This window comes from Ambystoma mexicanum, chromosome 9, assembly GCF_040938575.1.
Source record: "Ambystoma mexicanum isolate Mex_15411 chromosome 9, UKY_AmexF1_1, whole genome shotgun sequence".
Taxonomy (NCBI): domain Eukaryota; kingdom Metazoa; phylum Chordata; class Amphibia; order Caudata; family Ambystomatidae; genus Ambystoma; species Ambystoma mexicanum.
This window is the reverse complement of record NC_090931.1, coordinates 622,015,438-622,043,089: the sequence shown is the minus strand read 5'-3', so window position 1 is coordinate 622,043,089 and position 27,652 is coordinate 622,015,438. Positions and strand designations below refer to the sequence as shown.

The 27,652-nt window shown below is 50.2% G+C and overlaps 1 protein-coding gene across 3 annotated transcripts in view; it reads right to left on the bottom strand.

Annotated features, from left to right (window-relative positions):
* The window catches only part of SEZ6 (seizure related 6 homolog), a 1,141,307-nt gene that overhangs the window by 605,106 nt on the left and 508,549 nt on the right, over positions 1–27,652 (bottom strand). For all 3 annotated transcript variants that reach the window (XR_011274646.1, XM_069615298.1, XM_069615299.1), the window contains exons 2-3: positions 26,037–26,846; positions 4,242–4,375 (exon numbers count right to left, since the gene is read on the bottom strand). Coding sequence is in view for 2 of the 3 variants with exons in the window: in XM_069615298.1 (XP_069471399.1) it covers positions 4,242–4,375; positions 26,037–26,846 (944 nt within the window). In the remaining variant the exon portion in view is untranslated. The remainder of the gene's footprint in view (positions 1–4,241; positions 4,376–26,036; positions 26,847–27,652) is intronic.

Genomic DNA, 27,652 nt, shown 5'->3' with positions numbered 1-27,652 from the left:
AAAAGAAGCGACTGGAGCAAAGGTAGAGACATATGAAAAAGCACGCAATAAGCAGCACGACACCCAGGAGAGCAGAACATCGCCCAAAGATCCTGCTTTGGACAAACACATATCACTCTGAGAAGGTCTCAAGAACTTTAAATCAGCCAGATCCACACTGTCGTTCATAGCGCTTTCATAGGTCAGCGGTCTGCAATCATCGGCTTTCCAGATGTTTTGGACTACAACTCCCATGAGACCCCACTATAGGCTACACTGGCTAGAACTGATTGGATGTGTAGTCCAAAACATCTGGAGAGCCAAAGGTTGCAGGTCCCTGACATAGATCAAAGAGAGCACTTGTGGCCATATCATCTAGCTTTCCTGCCTTTCGAACTTGGCCGTTCTTTCACATTGGGGGCCTAGGAAGTGATTAGTAGGGTGCGTCCACTACTCTTGCCTGGTCACTGCCCCACAGCCAGGCACCTGAGGATCCTGGAAACGCATGGTGAGATCAAGAGGCGGTCCACATTGGCTCTTTCTGCTTCAACTGAAAACTGCCCCTAGGTTTTGCGGGAAGGGGAACTGAATAGCAACTCTACCAACTGGCCGTAGACCAGTCCGCCCTCGGCTTATTGACCAGGCCCTGTCAATTAGAGAACATTCCGCTGGTTGCTCTTCTTCAACGCCAGATGATTAACCCATTCTGCCGATGAGACACTAATGAGGGATACCCAACATAGATCTGGCGTTCCACCACAACCAAATACAAGTGCTTAGAGGCGGGGTCATACCACGGGTGTCCTGATTTGCGGGTGCACTCCCTTAAGGATGGGCTAGTGGGGCTTGCAGTCGGGAATATTGGAATACTCCGGAATACTTACTAAGACAAACACAGTCAGTATTGGAGTGGGAACCCCCGCCCCCAAGTTCTTCTTACAGTGTCTTCAACAAGCCATGAAGCATCTGAGTATACACTGGATTTCCGCATACGTGACCACCTAGGCACACCATTGTGGAAAATAATATACCTTGACAGTGAAGGTATGGTTGTGGTGATTTGCTGCCATCACCAAACCCAAACCCACCCCACACAGAAAGGAAGAGCTTCCCTTTTTTCCTTTAAATCCCATGCTCTGAAAACCTGTAATTGGGTGACAGGAGGATGGCGCGCGGTGTCTACCTGGCAGCCAAACACCAACCTGCGTTGATTTGACATTCCACGTACGTCCTTTATTTAAAGCGACGGGACGTGCATGGTGCCGACGCATGGCCTTAATTAATTCCGTTTGCTCTGAAAGGCAGGCCTACGTTCCGCCATGCTATGTTCGAGTTATAATGCACCAGCCCTGTGTTGCATCTAGGCACCAAGTTCTAATTGTGCACCTGTTTGTTTGTATGTCAAGCTAGTATGCCGTAAATTATATGTGCATTGTTTTGGGTAGCCATCTTGGACAGTGTAGAGTTCTATCTGTCCATCCCATATCTTGGTACTTGGCTTTTTAAAGTATTGCAGTTTCTTACGTGGCTTCAGTATGACCCCAAAATTCAACTGATTTCATTCTGGTTTTCGTGTCGTACCAGTGTGGCACTGAAGGCATCCACCGGATACACTGGTATAACGGCAAGAACATTGTCCACGTTTTGCAGACCTCTAATTATGCTGGTACATTGTCACAATAGCAGCGCTGGTCGTTGGGCCGGCTCTTGCCGGATCTGAGATCCGGCACCAGATGTGTGGCCGGATCTCGGGATCTGGCAAGAGTCAGCCGCTGCAAACCCCAAACCCATGCTCTGTGCTGGGTTACTTTGAACAAAAAAAAGAATTAGAAGAAAAAAAAAAGCCTGCGATGGTACACAGTAGGGAGGGTCGCGGGGGGGTGGAGCAGCTCACTGCCGCCATGAGCACTCTGCTGGCTTCGCCCCCCCTATGCGTACACAGCAGAACTTTAATACACGTCACAGCTGCAGGAAAAGCAAACTGTAACTTCCTCTGGTGACCCCGTGCAAGGGGTCACCAGAGGAAGTTGCAGTCCTCAGCCACGACCCAGTTTATGTATTTATTTATGAAATGTTCGTCTGATACATGGACCTGCATTATTTATTTATTCATGCAATGTTTGTCGGATACCTGTATCCGACAAACATTGCATAACTAAATAAATATACAGGTATCCGACAAACATTACATAACTAAATAAATACCCCTATAAACATTTGAACTATCACACATGATACAGCCACCCATTGATATATCGGGCCTGATTCACAGAGCGTTTTTCTATGGGATTGTGCCATTATAAAACACTTCCGTGAATCAGGCCCATAGTTTGGAAAAGAAGCAGCATGAAAGAAATAGCGCTGTTTTAAACTATTATATTGGACATTTCCTTTGATCGGAGGTCAATTGCCAGCTCTTCCCCCTAAACTCTGCATCCTTGGGCACTGCCCCCCACCCCCGTCCTTGTGGAACCCCCACCAACTATTTTCCATTTCCACCACTGCACAATAGTTCAGATTAACTGAACTGCACATTGTCCCTGAATAAGCACTGCTGCTCGAAACATGTGCTGCTTTATCAAACCCTTTACTCCAAAATAAGCGCTTTGTCTATCCTCTTTGTGATGATATGCATGTATGAGCATTTCACAAGTTGGGTCAGTTTATCGTTGCTTGAAGAACCCGAACTCGTGCTGCAATTCGCGGTTGTTGGCTCCTATGTGCCGCCAGCATGGGCACGTCAGTATATTTGTACGCTATCTAACCAAATTCTAGCCTGCACAGCACCAGGGTTCAGTCATTGGGTTCCCATAATGCACCAGCCTGGAAATGAATTATATTAACATGGCTGTGGGCTTCTCTGTGGGACCAGCATGGCAGGACATCACACTTGTAAGGACGAGTTTGCATCCGGTTGCAGCAGGCACAGGGTTATAGTTCGGTCATTATGGGCCCCAGCACGGAGCCAAGTGCTATTTGTAGGGTTCTTGCATACCGCGGGGCAGAGAGTCGAATTTTCATGGTAGTTTATGATCATCTTGTGCCATCATGGCAATAAGGCAGTGGCATTCAAATCTTTTCATACCGATCCCCCTTGAGTAAAAATATTGTTTCTGGGCCCCCCACCTAGGGGTTGGCTCTCCTAAGGGACTCAAAGGATGTCCAAGGGGGGGGGGCATGCTCTTTGAAATATAAACAGATTACCTACCGTTCATATTTTCTATTAAAACTAGTCACCTTAATCCTTTAAATCTTTTTTTAAAACAGTCTCTGTGATCCATTTTTAAAGAGTTTTTGGACCCCATGAACATCATTTGGGCTCGCGTAGGGGGCAACCCCTCCCATTTTGAAGGCCACTGCACTGAGGTGTGTTTGTAGGATTGAAAGATCCATCAGAGTAGCTTGAATTGTGTAATTGTGTGGCGGATGGCTCAGAATTTGATATATTCTGCTGTGGGTTTCCAGTTGGCATCAGCACAGAGCAGAGATGTATTTGTAGTGACCAGGCACGGCACTGGTAGCAGCATGGCATGGAGTTGTAAGTGCATTACGCTAACGTTCCTAATGCTACAACCAGACACTGCTACACAACTCAGAGAAGTGGAGACTGAAAGAGCCTCTGCTGCTTGCTGCATCTATGGGCCGCGGTGTTTCAGGGGCATGGGAGGGTGCTATAATGGCACGCATGCGATCCCTAGCAGAAAGGGCCAACCCATGTCTGTTGGCAAGCCTAGAACGCCAACCCAGGCTGGAAGGAGTTAAGAAGACTGCACCCATAGACGCGCAACTCGATGACATGAGAAGTCCTCGCCCACTCTAGTCTACAGGAGCCATCATTTCTTTGCGACAGCTAAGCATCTCCAAGATTTAGGAGCTGGTCCTCACAAAGCAGGGGGCTCTCGGGAATGTCTGAGCCAGGGATTCTTGTCCCACAGCCCAGCTCAGGGGCAACGTGTTACCAAGACCACGCAGTGCAAACAAAGGTTCGAATCCCGATCCCACAGTTAGAAGCCACTCTCTGGTATTAAGCACGTTATAAATGAACAATAAATAAATAAATAAATACATATCAAGACCAATTTAACCGGAGGCAGAAGAAGCGTCCGCTTCATGGAAAAGGGGTCCTGTGTGCGAGTGGGAGGAGTGCGGGGGTGCTGAGGGTGACAGGGCCTCTTCTCAAGGTAAACTTCCTTCCTTTCCACTGCCTTCCAGTGCCACCTCCATCTCTGCTTCTCAGTGACTAATGCACACCAGTCACTTACCTTAATCTCGACGCCATACCCTGCGTAGACGGAGACCGTGTAGGTGCAGTCCACGCTGCTGTAAAAGACCTCCCCAGTGTGTGCCGGGGACTCCATGTACCCCTCGGGGCCGGTGAAGTTTGAGCTGCAGGGAACTGCAAGAAAACACAAAGGAAAGACATCAGCTCAGACTGGATTTCACGCTAATTGCACAGAAAGTCTGGGGGCTCTGGAAAAGGCAGGTTCTGCTGTTTCATGTGCTACGTCGCCTCTCCTCAGACACAACAACCCCTCACCGACCTCATGGGCTTCTATGGAAGCGCACTCATTCTCCGCCACTGGGTGCCTGCACTTAAATGGCACTTGGTCCATTCCAAGTACACTTCAATGGAATGGGCCTCATTACGACCCAGGCGGTAAGTTACCGCCTGGGTCGTACCTTTACCACCATGGCGTAAACTATGTTTACGCCATGGTGGTTGGCGGACTTACCGCCCCATTCCGAGGTTGGCGGGGCGGTAAGTCCCCATTAACCCATTTACCCTTCCCCATTCCCATTTTTGCCCCATAGGGCATAATGGGAGTGGGGAAGGCGTTAATTACGCCACCGTAAATTACGGTGGCGTAATTAACAACAAGGTCCCTTAGCGCCATGGATTTTAACACCTGCTAAAAGCAGGTGTTAAATCCTCCATGGCGCTAAGGGACCTCGGAATCAGGCGGTAAGGGTCGGCGCTGTTTACGCCGCCGTAAACCCCTTACCGCCTGGGTCGTAATGAGGCCCAATGTCTTTCCTTGGCCAGCACTTGCCCCATACACTTCAATAGACTCTCGGGGCACTTCCCTTTCTGATCAGCACCCGTCTGATACACTGTGATGCTTGAAGTCAGGCTTCAATGAGCCCGAGATTTGGGGACAGATCCTTCAAATCTTGTTTCGGTGCAAATAAGAATAGGCGGGAGCGCATCGCCTCACTTGTGCCAAACAAAGGAGCAGCCCAATTCTCAAAGGGCACCTGAAGGAGCTCATTCAGGTGCCCCCCAGACCCCTCTTTGCACAAAGAAGGGAGCGTTTCTGGTATCTAAGATAATAATATATTTCTGACATAGCGTTAGACACCCATAGCTGCACTGAAATAACAGTAGACATTATTATCTCACATAGTGGTACTCAATTTATCGACCTCGGAAGGATGAAAGGCTGAGTTGTGCCTGCTGGGATTCGAAGCTGCCAGAGCAGGCTGTGCACAGATATCAGGGGTGAGCGCTTAGCTTACTGTGCCATCTGACTGGCATCAAAGCATTAAAAGCGCATCACAAATTCACAGACGGGGTGCACTTTCAAATGCCCAGAAAGGAGGGTCCTTCCCCCGTGCCTTTTGAAACAGACGCAGTGGGAGGAGCAAATCATGTCAGAGTTCTTTTTGGCCCTGGCATGATTTTGTTTTTATTAAGTGTGACAGCCGAAGTTTAAACCGCAGGTGTCACACTTACATTTCCATCCCGAAAACGGGACAGAAATGTTTTTTTTTCCAGTCATTTCACCGGGACGGCCTTCCCGGTGAAATGTGCTCCTAGCAACCACGTGGTTCCTGCGATCCTGTCATATATTAGTGTCAGGAGCGCACTCCCAACACTCCTGTATCCAAGGGGGCTGGGCGGTGCATCTTTGTATCAGACCCCCGATCCCGCACAATGCTGGCTGGGATAATCCTGCCCACAGACAAATCCGGCTGATGCAGCTCTACACGAGGGGAAAGGACTAGGCTCCAAAGGAGCTCTAGTTCTCCTTTTGGCAACAGATTGAGGGCAACCTGTGCGTGTGTGTGGGGGGGAGGGACGAGGGACGGAGCACAGTTAGAAAAAAAGTCAATCAACAGTACACTATGTTCATATTTTCCTATTAAACTAGAAAGTAAAGGTATAATGCATTTAACTCAACGTGTTTCTAGAGGGACACCTACATCTTGCATCATAGATACATGTTTATTATATGTGACAAAGTCGCATTTGAGGCACCGGTCGGTGGGTACTGTGCGAATAGAGGGCCCGGGGAAGCCACCAGCTCTGTCACCCGGTCCCTCGAGGTGGTATATGGCAGATCGCCCAGAGCGGCCGCCGTCGTTGGTGTGCACCGCGCATTCACCCATGTGTGTGAGGAATCACATGTCCCTCCAGATGAAAATCTCTCTTACCATGATGGAAGGAGGAGGGTGCTCAGGACGGAACGCATATAAGGCGCATGAGAGTGGGGGGGAGATAAACCATGAGGACAAGAGCAAGTTTGCTAAGCAAAGCTCCCATTCGATAAGAATGCAGAGAACGTGGGGCCTTAAACACCCTACGCTGCCTGGTAGTGAGCGCTCATTAGGTGCGCAAGCCCCGGCATGCACCACAGAGTGGGGTGGATGCTGGACAGAATTACTAGGTAGCTGGGAGAAGCAAACACAAGACACATATGAGGCAGAGGCCTAGCCAGGATTGTCTAGCAAGTGGGGCCTGAAGCTAATGTAGTTGGGCCCACCGCAGTGACATTAACATCTGTAAATGCCCGCCCACACAGCGCTACGTAGGAGGGATTTACAGATTTTGGGTGGGCCTGGCCCGCTCGGGGCCCACCCTGTCTAAGCAAAGTTTCTGGCTGGGAGAGAATGAACTTACATGTGACATTTTCAGTGCAACTCCTTGATCCCCAGATGTCGAGCAAGTTATTTGAGACCTTAGGCCATGGGGGCCGAAAGCCATGAGCGAGTTGAGTTATTGAAACAAGCACAAGACTCAAATACAACTGAAAGTGAGGGCACATGGGGGTGGGGGAATGACGCCCTTAGAAATGCCGCTATCCTGAACACCCACAGTAATGTGGCAATGAACCCACCAAACAGATCAATGCCTTAGAAAATGACTACCATCCCAAACTATAAGCAGCCACATCCTGACTTTGAGAGCATTCCGGAGGGCCAGTTGTGTTGCAGAGGGAAAAAGAGTTGACGAGGTAGAGGGAAAGAAGACAGCGTGGAATAGCCAAGTGGGCCATAAAGTGAGAAAGTGAACAGAACACGAGGGAGCTGAGCCAAGTGAGCCACACTGAAAGGCTTGCAACAGTAGCAGTTCAGTAGCTGCGGCATCCCGGAAGACTACTTGACGTCAGCATCACCTGACACGTTAAAGACAAAGAATGCTGGGGCCCTTCAAACTACCCTGAGCCTAAGTGCTTGGAAGTTTGCCCTCCTGAATACAGCACCCCAAGAGCTTCTGATTTAGAACAGGGATGGGGTGTTTGACTCAGGACACTAGGTCCTCTGAGAATTGACCATTTGCTGCGATTTGAGTTAAGCCTCCTGACCTAGTACCTTTCCTTAGATGACCCTGCCTATTTTTGTTGTTTAGCCGTTTCCACGTGTGATGTTGGAGTTTGTCGCAACCCTACCCTAAGTCTACGTACAGTGAGGAGAGCACACAAGCTCTGAGGCAAATTCAAGGTAGAGATTCTCGGATCAGGGTTGAAAGCTGACATGGAAATGTTCGAGGGAGAAAAGACCGAAGATTATTTTTCCAAAATAACCTTTGGTCTTTTCTCCCCTGAATATTTCCGACTTGACCCCCGCCCCCACCCCACCACCCTACTTACCTTGCAGCAGCTGCCGACTCGCTGTGTCCCTGCAATGCCTGTTCTCTTTAACTTCCGTAATCGGGAACCGGCGCCGCAGGGTCCTTTCCTTTTTGTTTTTGTTTTTTGTGTGGTCGCTGCAGGTGAATCCCCACAACCCCCGCTCACAATATAGTGAGCAGAGGTGTGGGCGACACCGCTGCAGCCCCCAGCACTGAGTGCGTAATTCGGTTAAACGTTTCGGGCGTTCGGATTTTCAAACTGCCGAAATTCGGCCAAATCACGCATTAGGCTTTTATCCTCGGTCATTTTGGATGTTTCCGAGATTCTCGACTATTCTAAGCCAGTATCCCAAGTCTAAGATATAAGTTAGCCTTTTGGTTTAAAAAACCTCCTGTTATGGATGCACAAATACAACCCTGCCAAGTAGGCCCTTTCGGTTCGCATTATGCACCTTTATGTTTGTCCTGGCTGCCTTACCCCATGCTTCTACCAGAATATATCTGGCTATGCCTCATTTCATCTTGTGTACATTCGCTCTGTGCCTCCCGCAACACACAATATACTTCTATCCAACAGGACCCAAATAACTTTATAACCTCAGGGCACATGTAAGATGCTAAAATATTTAGATATATTAGGAATTCAAATTCTATTAAATCAGAAGTACCTAACAATTATACATGCATTCTTTTTAAGTGTAGAGGGGCCCTGTATAGATGGTCACGTTTTGAGGAAATAACCTCATTGCAACACCAACACCTTCCCCCGTTTAGCATTGCTTCCTTTCCTATTCCTTTCATAATCTTTACACAAGCCAGTGCATTGATTTTCAGATTCATCAGAAATGACAACAAAACATCATTGCTTTTAACAAACTTAAAACCCTCCAACGGTGGGGTGATATGGAATTCAGTATTTTGATGACTATCACTAATGAGGCGTGGACCCCTTTTGGATTTCCAGCAATGGTAAACCTAAAAGACCTCAAGGGCTAAAGCTGGAAAGTGTTCTGCTGGTGACATTATCTTTGACATCACTACCAAGTAGGAAACATAGTTAATTAACACAGGTATCACCATTAAACAAAGTCAAATAAAATGCACTATTAGATATTGCGAAAGTCTTATTAGCATCTATAAAATATACTAAGAAGATTTCTCTCTGGTACAATCTGTTATTTGAATTAAAATACAATATTAACAAGTGGTGTTTGTTGATTAGTAAGTCTATTACTGCATATTGTATTTTAAGTTATATCTTTCCTACAATTAATTGAGACCTTCAATCTATCTTTGGACCAACAGGGGCACTGTTAAACTCCAATAAAAGCAATTTTTGCTCATTTTCATTTTAGATATGAAACGATCTTAGAAGATTTTTAATTCTACTGGTGATAGAGCCTCTAAAGTTTATGAGAATGTAGCTTCTGAAATTCCTTAGGCTATACAGAGGATCTGGAAGTATGATTTGCAGACTGCTGACTCACAAAGATTGAGTGGACAGTTGGTGTATCAATGATTTGTGATTCCTTCTGGTTTCCCTTTATGGAACACTAGGGCTGTACCGAACTTCGGCTTCGAGTCCCTATTCTGCCGAAGTTCGGCTGAAATACAGCTATCCGGCTTCGGCAGAATAGTTTCTGTTTAGGGACTCGAAGCCGAAGTCCACTTTCTATGATTAGCTGCCCTCTCCCTGTTTGGGAGATGACAGCCAATCATAGAATGTTTGACAGTGTTCAGGCTGCAGAAGCCAAACAAGCTGTTTGCCTATTGGCTTCTGCAGTCTGACCACAGAGGAACCAGCCTATCGGGTTGAAATAGGAAGCGAGGGAAGGGAACAGTTCTTCCCTTCCCTCGCTTCCTATGCCAACAGACGGATTCCAGCAGATGCCCGGACCCAGAGAAATCCCCAGGTAAGTGACCTCCCCCATACCCCCCTCATCACGGTGAGGCCGCGGGGGTGCCCTGCACCCCCGCGGTCTCACCGCAGTACCAGCAGGTATGCTGGTCGGGCCACCGGTGCAAAGCCGGTGGCCCGACGTTTATTGTGGGGGCCGCTCCTACATGAGCGGCCCCCCCAGACTCATGAGGCCGCCGGGGCACTTTGCCGACCCCGGCGGCCTCCATTTCCAATGTGCCCCCCCCCGTCCTCCTCACCGCGCTGAGGCCGCGGGGGTGCCCTGCACCCCCGCGGTCTCACCGCTGTACCAGCAGGTATGCTGGTCGGGCCACCGGTGCAAAGCCGGTGGCCCGACGTTTATTTTGCATTGGGGGCCGCTCCTACATGAGCGGCCCCCCCAGACTCATGAGGCCGCCGGGGCACTTTGCCGACCCCGGCGGCCTCCATTTCCAATGTGCCCCCCCCCGTCCTCCTCACCGCGCTGAGGCCGCGGGGGTGCCCTGCACCCCCGCGGTCTCACCGCTGTACCAGCAGGTATGCTGGTCGGGCCACCGGTGCAAAGCCGGTGGCCCGACGTTTATTTTGCATTGGGGGCCGCTCCTACATGAGCGCCCCCCCCCAGACTCATGAGGCCGCCGGGGCACTTTGCCGACCCCGGCGGCCTCCATTTCCAATGTGCCCCCCCCCCATCCTCCTCACCGCGCTGAGGCCGCGGGGGTGCCCTGCACCCCCGCGGTCTCACCGCTGTACCAGCAGGTATGCTGGTCGGGCCACCGGTGCAAAGCCGGTGGCCCGACGTTTATTTTGCATTGGGGGCCGCTCCTACATGAGCGGCCCCCCCAGACTCATGAGGCCGCCGGGGCACTTTGCCGACCCCGGCGGCCTCCATTTCCAATGTGCCCCCCCCCGTCCTCCTCACCGCGCTGAGGCCGCGGGGGTGCCCTGCACCCCCGCGGTCTCACCGCTGTACCAGCAGGTATGCTGGTCGGGCCACCGGTGCAAAGCCGGTGGCCCGACGTTTATTTTGCATTGGGGGCCGCTCCTACATGAGCGGCCCCCCCAGACTCATGAGGCCGCCGGGGCACTTTGCCGACCCCGGCGGCCTCCATTTCCAATGTGCCCCCCCCCGTCCTCCTCACCGCGCTGAGGCCGCGGGGGTGCCCTGCACCCCCGCGGTCTCACCGCTGTACCAGCAGGTATGCTGGTCGGGCCACCGGTGCAAAGCCGGTGGCCCGACGTTTATTTTTGCATTGGGGGCCGCTCCTACATGAGCGGCCCCCCCAGACTCATGAGGCCGCCGGGGCACTTTGCCGACCCCGGCGGCCTCCATTTCCAATGTGCCCCCCCCGTCCTCCTCACCGCGCTGAGGCCGCGGGGGTGCCCTGCACCCCCGCGGTCTCACCGCTGTACCAGCAGGTATGCTGGTCGGGCCACCGGTGCAAAGCCGGTGGCCCGACGTTTATTTTGCATTGGGGGCCGCTCCTACATGAGCGGCCCCCCCAGACTCATGAGGCCGCCGGGGCACTTTGCCGACCCCGGCGGCCTCCATTTCCAATGTGCCCCCCCCCGTCCTCCTCACCGCGCTGAGGCCGCGGGGGTGCCCTGCACCCCCGCGGTCTCACCGCTGTACCAGCAGGTATGCTGGTCGGGCCACCGGTGCAAAGCCGGTGGCCCGACGTTTATTTTGCATTGGGGGCCGCTCCTACATGAGCGCCCCCCCCCAGACTCATGAGGCCGCCGGGGCACTTTGCCGACCCCGGCGGCCTCCATTTCCAATGTGCCCCCCCCCCATCCTCCTCACCGCGCTGAGGCCGCGGGGGTGCCCTGCACCCCCGCGGTCTCACCGCTGTACCAGCAGGTATGCTGGTCGGGCCACCGGTGCAAAGCCGGTGGCCCGACGTTTATTTTGCATTGGGGGCCGCTCCTACATGAGCGGCCCCCCCAGACTCATGAGGCCGCCGGGGCACTTTGCCGACCCCGGCGGCCTCCATTTCCAATGTGCCCCCCCCCGTCCTCCTCACCGCGCTGAGGCCGCGGGGGTGCCCTGCACCCCCGCGGTCTCACCGCTGTACCAGCAGGTATGCTGGTCGGGCCACCGGTGCAAAGCCGGTGGCCCGACGTTTATTTTGCATTGGGGGCCGCTCCTACATGAGCGGCCCCCCCAGACTCATGAGGCCGCCGGGGCACTTTGCCGACCCCGGCGGCCTCCATTTCCAATGTGCCCCCCCCCGTCCTCCTCACCGCGCTGAGGCCGCGGGGGTGCCCTGCACCCCCGCGGTCTCACCGCTGTACCAGCAGGTATGCTGGTCGGGCCACCGGTGCAAAGCCGGTGGCCCGACGTTTATTTTTGCATTGGGGGCCGCTCCTACATGAGCGGCCCCCCCAGACTCATGAGGCCGCCGGGGCACTTTGCCGACCCCGGCGGCCTCCATTTCCAATGTGCCCCCCCCGTCCTCCTCACCGCGCTGAGGCCGCGGGGGTGCCCTGCACCCCCGCGGTCTCACCGCTGTACCAGCAGGTATGCTGGTCGGGCCACCGGTGCAAAGCCGGTGGCCCGACGTTTATTTTGCATTGGGGGCCGCTCCTACATGAGCGGCCCCCCCAGACTCATGAGGCCGCCGGGGCACTTTGCCGACCCCGGCGGCCTCCATTTCCAATGTGCCCCCCCCCGTCCTCCTCACCGCGCTGAGGCCGCGGGGGTGCCCTGCACCCCCGCGGTCTCACCGCTGTACCAGCAGGTATGCTGGTCGGGCCACCGGTGCAAAGCCGGTGGCCCGACGTTTATTTTGCATTGGGGGCCGCTCCTACATGAGCGCCCCCCCCCAGACTCATGAGGCCGCCGGGGCACTTTGCCGACCCCGGCGGCCTCCATTTCCAATGTGCCCCCCCCCCATCCTCCTCACCGCGCTGAGGCCGCGGGGGTGCCCTGCACCCCCGCGGTCTCACCGCTGTACCAGCAGGTATGCTGGTCGGGCCACCGGTGCAAAGCCGGTGGCCCGACGTTTATTTTGCATTGGGGGCCGCTCCTACATGAGCGGCCCCCCCAGACTCATGAGGCCGCCGGGGCACTTTGCCGACCCCGGCGGCCTCCATTTCCAATGTGCCCCCCCTCACCCCTTGAGCACGGTGAGGCCGCGGGGCCACAGGGAACCCCCGCGGCCTCACCGCAATAATGTTGTGTTTGTCGGGCCACCGGTGCAAAGCCGGTGGCCCGACGTTTATTTTGCATTGGGGGCCGCTCCTACATGAGCGGCCCCCCCCAGACTCATGAGGCCGCCGGGGCACTTTGCCGACCCCGGCGGCCTCCATTTCCAATGTGCCCCCCCTCACCCCTTGAGCACGGTGAGGCCGCGGGGCCACAGGGAACCCCCGCGGCCTCACCGCAATAATGTTGTGTTTGTCGGGCCACCGGTGCAAAGCCGGTGGCCCGACGTTTATTTTGCATTGGGGGCCGCTCCTACATGAGCGGCCCCCCCAGACTCATGAGGCCGCCGGGGCACTTTGCCGACCCCGGCGGCCTCCATTTCCAATGTGCCCCCCCTCACCCCTTGAGCACGGTGAGGCCGCGGGGCCACAGGGAACCCCCGCGGCCTCACCGCAATAATGTTGTGTTTGTCGGGCCACCGGTGCAAAGCCGGTGGCCCGACGTTTATTTTGCATTGGGGGCCGCTCCTACATGAGCGGCCCCCCCCAGACTCATGAGGCCGCCGGGGCACTTTGCCGACCCCGGCGGCCTCCATTTCTAATGTGTCCCCCATGCTCCCTCACCACGGTGAGGCCGCGGGGGTGCCCTGCACCCCCACAGTTGTCCAGCAATGTACTCCCATTGACCCCCACCCCTCAATTGTCACATGATCTCCCATGTTCCCGCCCACCCCCACTGTTGTCCCGCAATGTTCTCCCATGTTCCCCCACCCCCACATTTGTCCCGCAATGCACTCCTATTTACCCCCACCCCTCAATTGTCCCATGATGATCTCCCATGTTCCCGCCCACCCCCACTGTTGTCCCGCAATGTTCTCCCATGTTCCCCCACCCCCACATTTGTCCCGCAATGCACTCCCATTGACCCCCACCCCTCAATTGTCCCATGATGATCTCCCATGTTCCCGCCCACCCCCACTGTTGTCCCGCAATGTTCTCCCATGTTCCCCCACCCCCACATTTGTCCCGCAATGCACTCCTATTTACCCCCACCCCTCAATTGTCCCATGATGATCTCCCATGTTCCCGCCCACCCCCACTGTTGTCCCGCAATGTTCTCCCATGTTCCCCCACCCCCACATTTGTCCCGCAATGCACTCCTATTTACCCCCACCCCTCAATTGTCCCATGATGATCTCCCATGTTCCCGCCCACCCCCACTGTTGTCCCGCAATGTTCTCCCATGTTCCCCCACCCCCACATTTGTCCCGCAATGCACTCCTATTTACCCCCACCCCTCAATTGTCCCATGATGATCTCCCATGTTCCCGCCCACCCCCACTGTTGTCCCGCAATGTTCTCCCATGTTCCCCCACCCCCTCCATTGTGCCATGATGTCCCTGCTGGAGCAGCCCCCAGGGTTGCTTTTAGCCTTGCCCTCCATAGAGTTCTGTGTCTGAAATATTTTATGAGTGGATCTCAGTCCCACTGGCTGTGATGGGACTTCTGCGTTCCAAAGAGTCTCATAGTTTGTTCCTTTTAGGCCATAGTTTCTTGATCTTATGATCCAGTTGTCCTGGGCCATGTATTTGTTCTTGTAGACTTGTGACAAAATGTGAAGAGTGGAATAATTGTGCATTTTCTTAATCCTGCAACACTTGTCTAGCAGTAACATCATCCTTTTCTTTACTTTAGTTATACCACAGCCCAGAAAAGACACAGCACGTACCAAGGAAGCTCACCCCTGAGACGGACTTACACCACCTTGATGCAGATGCCTGCTTAGTGCCCACAATCCTGGTGAGTACTATGGGGGTTTTACTATTCAGGGGAAGCTTGCGGTGGGAGGTTAACACTCATATGCCTGATTAAATGAAAGACTGCTATATTATGCTTGCTGCCGTCAATGGATGTACATAATGACACCAACTCCTGGCAATTTCAAGTGAGGTTTTTGTCGATCAATATTTTGGTTTTTTACATAGTTATTTTTGATAAAAGGTTTTTTAAAAAACTTTTTTAAAGGGAACCCTGATACCACTTCAGAGCCCAGAGCCATCATGCAGTACTGCCCCGCCAAAAAATTAAGTTTGACTTTTGCTTTACATTTCTTTATCACCAGTACGAGCTTCTGATTTACCTAAAGGCCCACAAGCAACAGCTAGGAGACGTGCCCAGCAGAAACCCTATCCCTCAGAGCTGCAGAACCCCCTTCGTTGTCGGCATGAGTAGCACCAAGGAGAAAACCAGCCCTGTGTGGGATTACTTTACCATAAAAATGGACGATAACTCCAAGGCAGTGTGTTCTGTGTGCCTTGCAGTTTTGTCTCGTGGATCTGCAAACTCGAGACAGTGCAGCACATCAGCACTGACCAACCATCTGCGGTCCAAACATCACAATGAATATGTCCAATATGAAAGGAAAAAAGAGGCATTTGCTGGGAGAATCAATAGCAATGTGTCTCCCGCAAAGTGCAAGAGGGCATTGTCACAGCTGTCCATTAAAGATTGTCTGGACAAAAAACAAGCATGGCCTCTGGACAGCCCTTCCGCACATGCAGTGCATCGCAGTATTGGCGAAATGATAGCGCTAGACTTGCAACCATTTTCTGTTGTTGAGGATGTCGGTTTTGTGCGTTTACTCCATAAATTGGAGCCTAGGTACAAGGTTCCATCACGTAAATATTTTTCAACGCGCATCATCCCCGACCTGTATGAGAAAGTGAGCCAGTTTATTGCTTCAGAGGTTCAGAGGGCTGAGAAAATTGCATTTACTGTGGACATTTGGACATCTGATAACACTGTGAAATCTTTTATGAGCCTAACAGGGCATTGGCTGGCCAGCAACATGAAAAGGCATGGAGTTTTGTTGCAGTGCGAGGCTTTTGGTGGAAGCCATACTGGTGCCAAAATAGGATTAGCATTTCAAGAAATGCTAGAAAGGTGGCAAATTAGCCATTCCAAAGTGCACGTCATTCTTCGGGATAATGCCGCTAACATGTGCAAGGCCTTCAGAGAAGCAGACCTAGCTAGTGTGGGGTGTTTTGCTCACACCCTACAGCTTTGCATCCATGATGGCCTTTTTGTGCAAAGATCTGTGTCAGACATGATGGCACATGCAAGGAAACTTGTAGGCCACTTCAAACATTCTAGTTCGGCCACGTCACGCCTGCACGCACTGCAAAAAGATCTAGGGCTGCCTGAATTGCAATTGATTCAAGATGTATCTACACGGTGGAACTCGTCCTTTTTGATGCTGGGGCGACTGGTGGGGCAGAGGCGGCCAGTAAGTTTGTACTGTGCGGAGGACGATAAAGTGTCAAATCTTTCTGCCTGCCAGTGGCTTTTGGCAGAAAATGTTTTATCTTTGTTGGCACCCTTTGCAGAGCTCACAAAGGAGATTTGCTCTCATGCATCAAGCATCTCCTTGGTTGTTCCTGCTGTGAAAGCTTTAAGGGCCTACCTGAGCTCTGGCGAGGTTAGGGACACTGGTGTGAAGCTAGTGAAAGCAGAGTTATTAAAGGCTGTAGAGGCAAGATTCAAAGACATTGAGGCTATATCCATCTACTGTGTGGCAACAGGCATCGATCCGCGGTTCAAATTAACATTTTTCAGCAATGATGTTGTAGCCAACAATGTTAAATGTTCTATGCACTCTACTGCCTTAGCCCTCTGCGAGCAGTCCTCCCCTCCTGAGGGGCAACCTGCAGACCCTGACCCACAAGAGGATGAGCCACCACCCAAGAAGAGCGTTCCACCATGTGGCATATGGGCATTCTGGGACAGTGTTGTTGAGCAGTCCACGGCTGGTGTGAGTCAGTCCATAAGTTCCCTGGACACTGAGCTCACTGTCTTTTTGAGAGAGCCGCTGCTCCCTAAAACTGCAAACCCGCTGGAGTGGTGGGACATGAACAGTGTTCGGTTTCCAGGGTTGGCAAAAGTTGCGCGTGTGTACTTGGCACCTCCTCCTACCAGTGTGGACAGCGAGAGAGTGTTCAGTTCAGCTGGAGATATTTATTCCGAACACAGAAGCAGCCTCTTAGCTGAAAATGTTGAAAGGCTTGTTTTCCTAAAATACAACCTTCCCCTTACAGGTTACTCTTACTAAAAGTGGGCTTTTCCCGTAACTTTTGTATTTTTTCTTTGTCTTTTCTCATAAGCTTACAGAGATGTGTCCAATTAATAAATATGTACCCATGCAATAGAATGCCTCCTTAGTTTATTCATTGAAATGCTGATTTTGTATGCCCTAGAATATGTTTGCCTAAAAAAAAAAACTATTCGGCTCACTATTCGGCTCCGGCCGAATAGTTGACAAACTATTCGGTATCCGGCCGAATACTAAATATGCTATTCGGTACAGCCCTATGGAACACACATGTTATTTCTTCACACGTTACCGCGCCCCGTCAAAAACTTCAATGGCAACTTTATCGAACCTAATAAACATTGCCAATGGACGTCTTTTGATGGTTCCCTTATGTATATTATCTTTGAATGTAAAATAATAGTGCTTTAGCAGGAAGTTGAATATCATTTTTACAATCCTGCACATTAGGAACACTTTGGCCCTCATTACAACCCAGGCGTTAAGGGGTTAAAGGCGCCGTAAAAGGTGGCAGCGCCGTTAAACCCTTAACGCCTGATTATGAGGTCCCTTTGCGGGTGGCACTTTAACGCCTGCTTTTAGCAGGCGTTAAAAATCCAACCTGCAAAGGGACCTTGGTGCTAAGTACGGTGCCGCAATTTGCGGCACCATACTTAGCGCCTTCCTCATTCCCATTGAGCCCTATGGGGCAAAAATGGGAATGGGGAAGGGCCATGGCGGCATGGGGAATTACCGCCCCGCCAACCTCGGAATGGGCGGTTATTTCCCATTCCGCCATGGCGGAGTCGGTAAGTTACCGGTATGGACCATGGTGCTATTAGCACCATGGTCCAACGCCTGGGTCGTAATGAGGGCCTTTGTAATGTAATCTGCTCAGTGATAAATTCACAGCCCTCAATACCAAACTACCCACATTACATTTTAAGCTCGCAGATTATTTCATTTTGGTGGCAATAACAATGGATATCTGAGTTTTCTATGAATCAGCTTATTTAAAGACCTTTCCCTTGTTTATATGGGTTGTCTGGGGGTGGTCAAAGCTATAGCAACCTCCCTGTGACTGCCATTTCCCACCTGCTCCTATCAACCCCCACAACTGTACTCTATCTGTTTCTACACAATAAGGTTAAAAAAATTGAGGAAACTGTCAATATGCTGTTCCATCATCCATGAATCTGATCTGCTTCATGAGTCTGGATCCATGTCAATGCCTATGGCATTATTTTTACATATTTACGATGGCCTTTGTCCTCCCAGCCAATGGGGAGGCTCGGAACAGGGGCATTACCATGCAGTAATCCTGCCGCTCTGAGCATCCTCAGGGCTGGAGGCCCCCATCCACCCCACCGGGGAGCAAGGTAAGGGCGCCCCCTTTTCTCCCCCACCCCTTCTTCGCTCTGGCCTGTAACTATGGGCCCTGGGTCATTACTTGACGTGGTAATGCCCCCTGTGTCAGGGCTTATTGCTTAATTGGTGTTTATATTTACCTGTGTGTTTGTGTTTCTGAGAAACAGGCCTGTTTCTGGGAGTGTTTGATTGTATGTTAGTATGGTTGCGTATAGGTGAGTTTGCTGTAATACATGCTTGTATGTGTGTCTGTTTGGGAGTATGTGTGTTTGTCTGTGGGTGTTTGAGAATGCATTTTAGTTTGTGTGTAAAGGTTGCTTGGCATAGTGGGATCAATCGAACAGACTGATTGCATAACTTCTTTTGGGACTATTTGGGTTAAAAAGTACATTCCTGAAATTCAGCCTTCTCAAGTTATTCTGCCACCATTCGCCAAAATAAAGGGGTCTCACATGAAGTCAGGGTAAGTGCCAACCCAAAAGGAGTCGCAGTCCCCCTCCAGCCAATTGGGCAGCAACCTACCTGACTCAGAAGAGAATGAATAATGTCCATAGCTGTGTGCCCAGCCTTGGCAGTCCATGTGTGAGTGAAGATGAGGGTATGCAAAGCTTAGAATATCAGAGACATATAGGGGGTCATTACGACCCTGGTGGTTGGTGGTTAACGGGGCTGTTTGAGCTGCCGGCCCTGTTAACCCCCTACCACCTCATTACGAGGTCTCCTCGCGGGACCCGCTAAGGGCGCCTGGTTTTACCAGGCGCCCTTAGCGGGTCCCGCGAGCAGGCCAGCATGCTAACAATGGCCCTGTCATTAATGGGCCCGTTGTTAGCATGGTCTCCATTCCCATTGAGCCCTATGGGGGCTCGAATGGGGATGGGTTCCTGGAATGGAGAAATACCGGGCCCTCCAAGGTCGTAATGGCCCGGTATTTCCCCATTGCAGTAACCCGGACCCGGTAACCGGAATGGGGGTAGCCATGCCGCAAATAGCGGCATGGCTACCTCCAGGGTCGTAATGACCCCTATAGTCGCTTGTTGCTGAAAGGTTTGGCATCTTTTCTGTATCCTGATCGGAGTCAGGTGAGCAGGAGGAAAATACTTTCCCTTTAATCCCATGTGTCACATCAAAGGCCCTACTCTTGCAGGTGCCAAAGTGTTAGATGTGGGGCTGACAGAGCTCTCCCTAAATCACCCCATAACTGTAGCTTTGTTTCCAGCAATCTGAGTTATTGCTGCTTGTTGCCAGTGGAGCTCTCTGAAAACCCACTGCCCGTTTCTTTCGGTTCTGGGTACTATTCGCTCAGACCACCTAAAGTCAGCTCACTGCACGATTGAGGTCATTAACCCCCATGCACACCCGGCTCCCTTACGAGTTATGGGCTCAGGTTTAGGGTGATCTGCGGGTGAATTGCGACAAAGGATCCACAGAGCACAGCAGACTGAGCCAAGAAAAGTGGCAAACAGGGAAGGGAGCAAGAACAGGGGCTAAAGGCAGAATCTATGTGAATCCTGCGAAAAAAGAATGTCGAAGCCGAAAATGCAGATTTTTAATTTATTTACACCTTTTTATCACATATTTAGGCTGGGGGAGACCCCTGACTACCCGCCAATGCCCCTTCACCTTTTATATTTACTTAACCCACCCCCCACATATATGTGGTAAAATGTGGGTCTCGAATTTTGGTATTTTGGGATTCAACATTATTTCATTTTAGGGGGCAAGAAAAGAGGCTAAAAGGGACTGGGTGAAGAAAAGGGGCTAAAGGGGACTGGGTGACAAGGAAAGGGGCTAAAGGGGACTGGGGTGCAAGAAAAGGGGCTAAAGGGTGCTGGGGTGAGAAAAGAAGGTGGGGACTGGGCTATAGGGACAATGCTGGTGTTCTGGGTATGGTGCCCGGACAAGGAAAAAAGGATGGTGGCATTTTGGTGGGGCGAGGAATTGCTTTGGAAAGTAGTGGGTGCCAGAGGAACACACAACAGTGGTAGGCACTGGCTACCAGCTGTTTGTGCTCACTTACCTTGGAATTCGCCACCAGCAGCATTACAGTGATGCCACAGGGCACTCCTGTCCTCTGCCAGCCAATCAATAAATGACTGGGGCGCGACATGAAGTCTAATGGCCAGTACCAGTAGTCAGGCGCAGCAGCTTTTTTACAAGTTTTTTCTAGGTATAAAGGGCCGGTGACAGGGTTGTGGCCGGCCACTGCTTTGGGCAGGTACTGACCGGAGAGGGGATGTGGGCAGGCCGGAGCCCAAGCTTTGACCCGGGGCAGCCCGACCCACGGTGGGTTCGACCATCTTTAACTGCAGTCACATGTAGACCCATGGGAAATAGTTTAAAACTCTGATTTGTATGACAATTTTCACATGAAATAAAAAAATCATAACAGTGAACTCTTTAACTCCAATAAAAAACATTAGACAAGCTTAAACAACAAGCTACAACAAAGAAGGGATTTAAATAAGCACTGCTCCCAGTGTTGGTCTTGGAGAAAACACCCTACACCAGCTCAGAAGTTGTATCGTGTGAACTTGCTGCCCTCCTTCACCCGTCCCCTCAAACATCCCACCTATTTTCATCACATGCACGTCCACCAGCGCCCCCCTGGGTTTGAAAAAGGCATTACAAGACAAAACAAGACACACTAGGAAAAGCCCCTGACTATAGTGTACCTAGCCTCGTAGAATCTGTCCGAATTCTGGGAGAGCCCTGGAATGCCTTCTCTCTCTCACTGCTCTGCATTCAGCCCCTCGACCCCCTTCCAAATTCACTCACCCCCTTCCCAACTTCTACCCTCCTCCTCCTGGCTAAGACCCCTACCATGTCGCCCTTGGGAATTCAGTTCCCTGCGTTCTCTTCACCTGTCCCATGTTGGGCCATGAACAAGCCCCAGTCGTCGTTAAACACCACATCATGTGCCATATTTGTGAGTTCCTCCATAAGATAGACTTCCCATACAATCCTCCACCATTCCCCTTTCTCTGGTAATTGTAGAGCCTTCCACCTCTGAGCTACCGCTATGCTTCCCCCTCTCAGAAGGGCCTCCCACGTCCGCGGAAATCTATAGTCCTCATACCCCCGCGCCGGAATCCCAAGAAGCAGTGTGAGAGGCTCTGCCGGCAGTTGGACTTTTGTCATCTCTTTCACCAAGCTAGGCATTTCCTTCCAAAAGATCTGCAACCTCGGGCACTCCCACCACATATGTATAATAGTACCTCGCCCTCCACACCTCCTGGTGCAAAGCAGGGAGGACCCCAAAAACATTTTAGCGATCCGCACTGGATCACGATGCCTCTCATGCAGGATCTTAAAGTTATGTTCGATAGCGTGGGTGGAAAGATTCCCCTGAAATGTCACCTTGAATATTTTCCTACAAAGTTTATCTGCAACAACCACCTCCCCCACCGCCTGTTCCCAATAGGAGGTCAACTTCCTGTCCCCTTTAGCCTCACTCAACACCAGAGCGTTGTACATTCTCAAAATGATGCCCTTCCTAGTCTGTGGCATCTCCAGGACCTTTTCGAACGGGGCGAGATCCCGTACTAGGTCATCCTTCCACTTTTGGGGTGAGAAGGATACCCTTCAACCTCAAGTACTCAAAGATTCCTATTCCCACCGTCCCCAGTATCCCTCTCACCTCCTCATAGTCTTTAACCTTGCCGTCCCGTAAGAGGTGGGCACATCTTTCAAGACTGCCGTCGGACCATTTTTGTGCCCCGTTCAATCCTTTCCCCGCCTACTGATATTGGAGGACCCCATAACAAAGTGAGCGGGGAGGGCCTCTAGGACTGGACCTATGAGAAATCTTGAAAGTGGTGTCTAGATCAGCAAATACTTAATCAAGTTTCCAGATTGGAGAATTAGGAATAGATTCCTAAGACTAAGGTTGAATATTCTACACACTGGAGAGGTATTGGCAAGAAGAGGCATGGGGGAAATGGCCATTCACCTATGCCACACCTGTGAAAACCCAGAGAATCAATCCATTAAACACTCGATGATACAGTGTGAAGGAACTAGGTGTGCCAGACATCATTTCCTAAGTAACTTTGTCTCTGATACAACATCTTGGGTACAAGAGCTACCCTGGGAACTATTGATTGACGTGCAGTCACAGCAGAAGACAGTAGCAGTGATTCAAATGCTTGAGAGCTGTAAAATAGGACTCAAAGCAAACTGCTAAGAAAGGACATTCTGCGTTATGTGAAAATATTATAAGTGTTTGGCTAGTTTCCTTCTTTTTCCCCCTTGTGTCTTTATTTTTCATTTTCCCTTTACCATCTCCTCATCTTAAACCTGTCTGCCTAGTTTCATCTAACTTGGCAAGAAACATTTTCCTTTACTGTTATTTATCTATCTGTTTTAATTCAATTTTGTAATAATTTTGTGGTACTTAGATGAATAATTGTTGTTTTATATGTTTCGAGATAATATTAAGTTGTTGATTGTGAAAGGTTAATTTTTAACCATATACAATAAAAAAATAGACAAATTTAAAAAAAGATCTGCGGATTGTTCCAAATGAAGCCCCATATCACTAACTGTCTTTTAGCCACTTGTAGCCAGGTTCTTAATAAACCAGTAGGTGCATGTCAGGCGAATTTGTGAAAGCTCTCTTTCTGGAGCAGGTGTTTGACCGTCGCAAAAGTTAGGCACCCTTTAGTGGCACTTAACCAGAATGAACCAAATGAATTGTGACTGCACTTTCTTTTCTTGAACTGCAACAAAAAGATGTCGCGAAACAACCCAACCTCCGCGCAGTTCTCAGAGAAATCGTCACACTTTATTTTAGTGTTAGCAGTGGTCGAAGTGAGCCGGAACGGTCGTGAGCAGTGTTCCACTACGTTTATTGGTATACTTCTGACACTGAGTGCTAGCAGGCGCCCTTTGGTCTGTGTTTCGAGCCACCAGCACGTAGGCCTTTGTCTGTTGGTCATACTTTAGGCCCCTTAAAATGATGAAGTTTCACGTTTGTCTCCCTATTCAATGGCAGCAGATCGTTACTTCATGCTTTCAGCCTGCAAATAAAACTGTAACAAACCTCTTAACTATGTTTCAGGATATTTGAGAACTTTTTCTAAAAAATTATTCTTTTTTAGAGCTTTGTAAAACATCACCTTGCCCAGACACTGCTGCTAAATTTCACAATATGTCTCGGTGTCTGAAAAGCGGACTTGCATTCCGGCCCCGCCTCCTGAGAACTCCAGGAAGATTGCTTCCTGGGGATTGAGGGGTTCTATGTGATAACGTCGCCAGGTAGGCGACTTTTTTTCCTATACCCCAACCACATGTCCTAGGACGGGTGTAATTTGCTATGATATACTCCAGTCGTAGAATATTTGGGGAAAGTGCTTGATTTTCTTGGGAGTGCAAATTTGGGGAAATGTAGCCATGCCAGGTGACTTGATCTCTGGATAGCGATTGAGGTAGTCGAACCGCACTTAGTGCTAGTGGCTATTCTCTTAGAGGTATACTGTGGTACGCTCCGAGTGATCCTAAACTAGTGGGCACCCAGCCCATTGCCCTGCCTCAGAAATACATATATAGCCTAATGGGGGTTGGGCTCTGCTGTGTGTGTTATGGTTAAAATTAGAATGAGATTAGTGACAGTCATTTGCCAAGGTGGGTACTGGCCTGGTATTTGGAGACACACATTGTCATTGCCTGTGTCCTACAGGAATGTCACCTTCAATCTCAGGTTGCAAATTCCGTACAGCGGGAGGGGAGTGGGACACAGATAGGCTTTGCGGGTGGTGCTGGCCTTCTGATGAGCCTTGTATGGGAGCAGAGGACAAGCTTACCGGGACAAGAGCTGCGGGGAGTGGAGCGGGGATAGGTTCTGCAGGTAGTGCAGGCATTCTGACAGACTTTGTGAGGGACCAGAGGACCTGGCGGCTGTGACAACTAGGTTTGCTCATTTTCATTCGACGTCAATTATGAATGTTTGTGCATTCAGTTTCTAGCTGCATAACTAAGCATTGCATTTGGCGCTTACAAAAGAAATTGATCACTGGTTTAAATCTATCTCAGTGTGGCCCTTTCCAAGAATGGAGACTATTTTGATAGACAGATTGGTGTATATTTTCAACAAAGGGAAGCTTGAAAAGAAAGGAAAATATTGAATAGGACTTGAAAATTGTATAATGTTCATTTTTAATGATCAGTTCCAGTGTATATTGTAATCATAATAAAAATGTTACACTTGTCTTACTGAACAAAGTCCATTATCAAAGCCAATAGTAAACATATGAATCATTTTCACATGGGAGGTTATAATTTCAAGATGGACAGTCTGGTACACTTGTGTTGTACTGTTTCAAAACACCCATATGATAAAGGGAAAGGGGACAAAGAGAACTAACAAAGGTTCCTAGCTGCTTTGCAAAAAATCAAAGAGCATCTTGGGAACATAAAAATCACCACAGATCTTCATATTTCACAAATATGTCTGTGATAAAAGGGTTTCATGCGTGAATGACTAAGTACACTGGGCTTGGTGCTCATTTAAGTTTCATAACACCATTACACTGAAGTGTTTATACACATGGACCTTATCATTTAGACAGCCTGAAAATTCGGATGTGAGGAATAAAATGGCTGTGACATCTGTGACTCCATTGAGGGTCAGAAGTCCCACTTGAATCCGAATCTTAGAAGAGGACGGGTTGAAGGGAAAGCCGGGCTATGCGCATGCCCAATCCCAATACATATACATCCCTAGAGAATAATGTTTATAGGATTGTATTTAGCGAATATATATAGGAAAGTTCATTGGAGCCAAGACACACATTCCGCAACGCCACCTAGTGGCCAACGCTGGAAGTTCACCTCCAATTCTAAACCACAACAGCAAGGAATTGTGGGTATGCAAATTAACTCAAATGAAAACCCTTTTCCACAGGAAATTGTCTTTGTCTATGAGGGAAATGCTGTTTCCTACATAGTTTAATCAAACCAAGACAGGCATTTTGCAAGGCCGTCAGGATAAATACATATGTATATATATATTTATTTGGAATAACCTTGATTGGATCTTTAGGATTTTTAACCTTTAACTTTATTGCTTTGTGAACTTGAGGTACCAACATCACCATCACCCTAGTTGTGATGAGTCAAACAGTATTTCAATGAGGCTTTTTGAAGTACACTGCCTGGAAAAAGGATAAGGCTATTGTGGGAGTTCAGCTAATGCCCATTCACTCTCGAGAAATGCTCCCAGAGACCACTTTCTTACAACTGGTGAGCTTTCAGTTTGGCGCATAATGTGACATAGACATCATGAGATGAAGGCAAATGCTCGCAATCACATGTATGGGCAAATGGGGAGGTTGCACTTAGAAATCGGGTCTCCTGGTTGCACCGCCAGCTACATAGCAGCTGGACCACATCTCATCCTAGCCTTGAATGCGAAATGAGTGAGATTCCATTGAAGTGTATGGGAACAATGACAGAAGGAGTAGGTGAGTTGCCTCTGACGTCCCAAAGGTCAATGGTGATTGGAACCTGCGGGATGCCAATGAGTTCAAGGGGCCTTCCCTTGCCTTTTGCAATGCGGAAGCTGCTATTTAGTGAAGTGCCTGTCTACCGATAAGGCGACTGAGAACGCAAATCATATACACAGGTCGATGTCACTGAAATACACATTCACATAAAGGCTCCTGAACTCAAGCATGAACCCTTGGCCATTGCATTTCTGCTGCACTCACCTGGCACTTGCACTGTGGTTGTGATGGTGGTGGTGGTGGTGTCTTCGTCGTCCTCAGATGAGGATGCTGGTGATGGAACGGTGAAGGCATAGGTGGCAGGATTTCTTTCTTGTGCCTCTGTCTGGCCCTGCAGTCCTGAGGAGACTGCTCCTCTTGAGGCCTGGTCTGAGGTTGGTGTGATCCTGCTCACCGCGCTGACCAGAACCTGACTAGGGTTCTGCGTTCCAGCTTGGGAAAAGTCAATTGCTCCAGTAGAATAACTCTCAGTGTTGGAAGAGGCGGAACTGCTGTCTGGTGGCAGGTCACTTGGGTGCATTGATGACAACTCAGACTTGGGCGTCGCGTTAGTGGTGAATGATCTCCTTACAGTTCCGGATGCAATTTCTGTCTCTGTTGCCATGGTGTTTCCAATCAGTGGAAGCATAGAGGTCTCCAGGTCTATAGTGGTTGCAGGTGATGACCATGGCAGGCCTTTGAACTCTGAGATCCCTGGGAAATTGTCTTGATGTGCCAAGTTGACATCAGGTCCACGTGGCCCCCATGTTACCAGGTCAGGTTGGACATTTACATCGACGCCTTTGTCAAGTCCACCAGTAAGGAAAGGTCCTTGCTCCAGGTGCTCCTTTCTCATGAGGGTCTCATGCAGAAACTCCTCGAGCAAGGGGTGATGGTTGAGTAGGGTCAAGGTTGGTGCAGTGGTGATGAAACGCACCTCTCCTTCCTGATCTTCTGCCGTTGGTGAAGCTGGGAGGTCCGTGCTGAGGTCAGACCCAGTGGGATTTCTACTGCCCATGGCATTCTGGTGGAAATCTGTAAGAAGAGAAAGTGTGTTTAAGACAAGAGGCTTGTGTAGACTTCAATCTTTTTGTGTTGTGGGTGTATTGATCATTTCCCATTTCAAATACACCTGCCAGATACGATCTCTAGCTGAAAGGCCTTCAACGCATCATCACCTTCAATTATCTGGTACAACAATGGATTATATCTGATGGTGCCAGGACATCAAGGATCCACACACCTTATGCCTAGCACCCATTCACTGCTTCCCCTTCATCACCCCTATCAACTGCAACTCCCTGAAACTCTGTAGAGTGGACAATGAATGCCTAGAACCCATTCACTGCTTCCCCTTCATCGTCCCTATCAACTACAACTCCCGGGAACTCCTTACAGTGGATAAAGAAGGCCTAGAACCCATTCACTGCTTCCTCATCATCACCCCTATCAACTGCAACTCCCGGAAACTCATTTCAGCAGACACATAATGCCTAGAACCCATTCACTGCTTCTCCATCATCGTCCCTATCAACTACAACTCCCGGGAACTCCTTGCAGCGGACAAAGAATGCTTAGAACCCATTCACTGCTTTCCCATCATCGTCCCTATGAACTGCAACTCCAGGAAACTCTGTAGAGTGGACAAAGAATGCCTAGAACCCATTCACTGCTTCCCCATCATCGTCCCTATCAACTACAACTCCCGGGAACTCCTTGCAGCGGACAAAGAATGCTTAGAACCCATTCACTGCTTCCCCATCATCGTCCCTATCAACTACAACTCCCGGGAACTCCTTGCAGCGGACAAAGAATGCTTAGAACCCATTCACTGCTTTCCC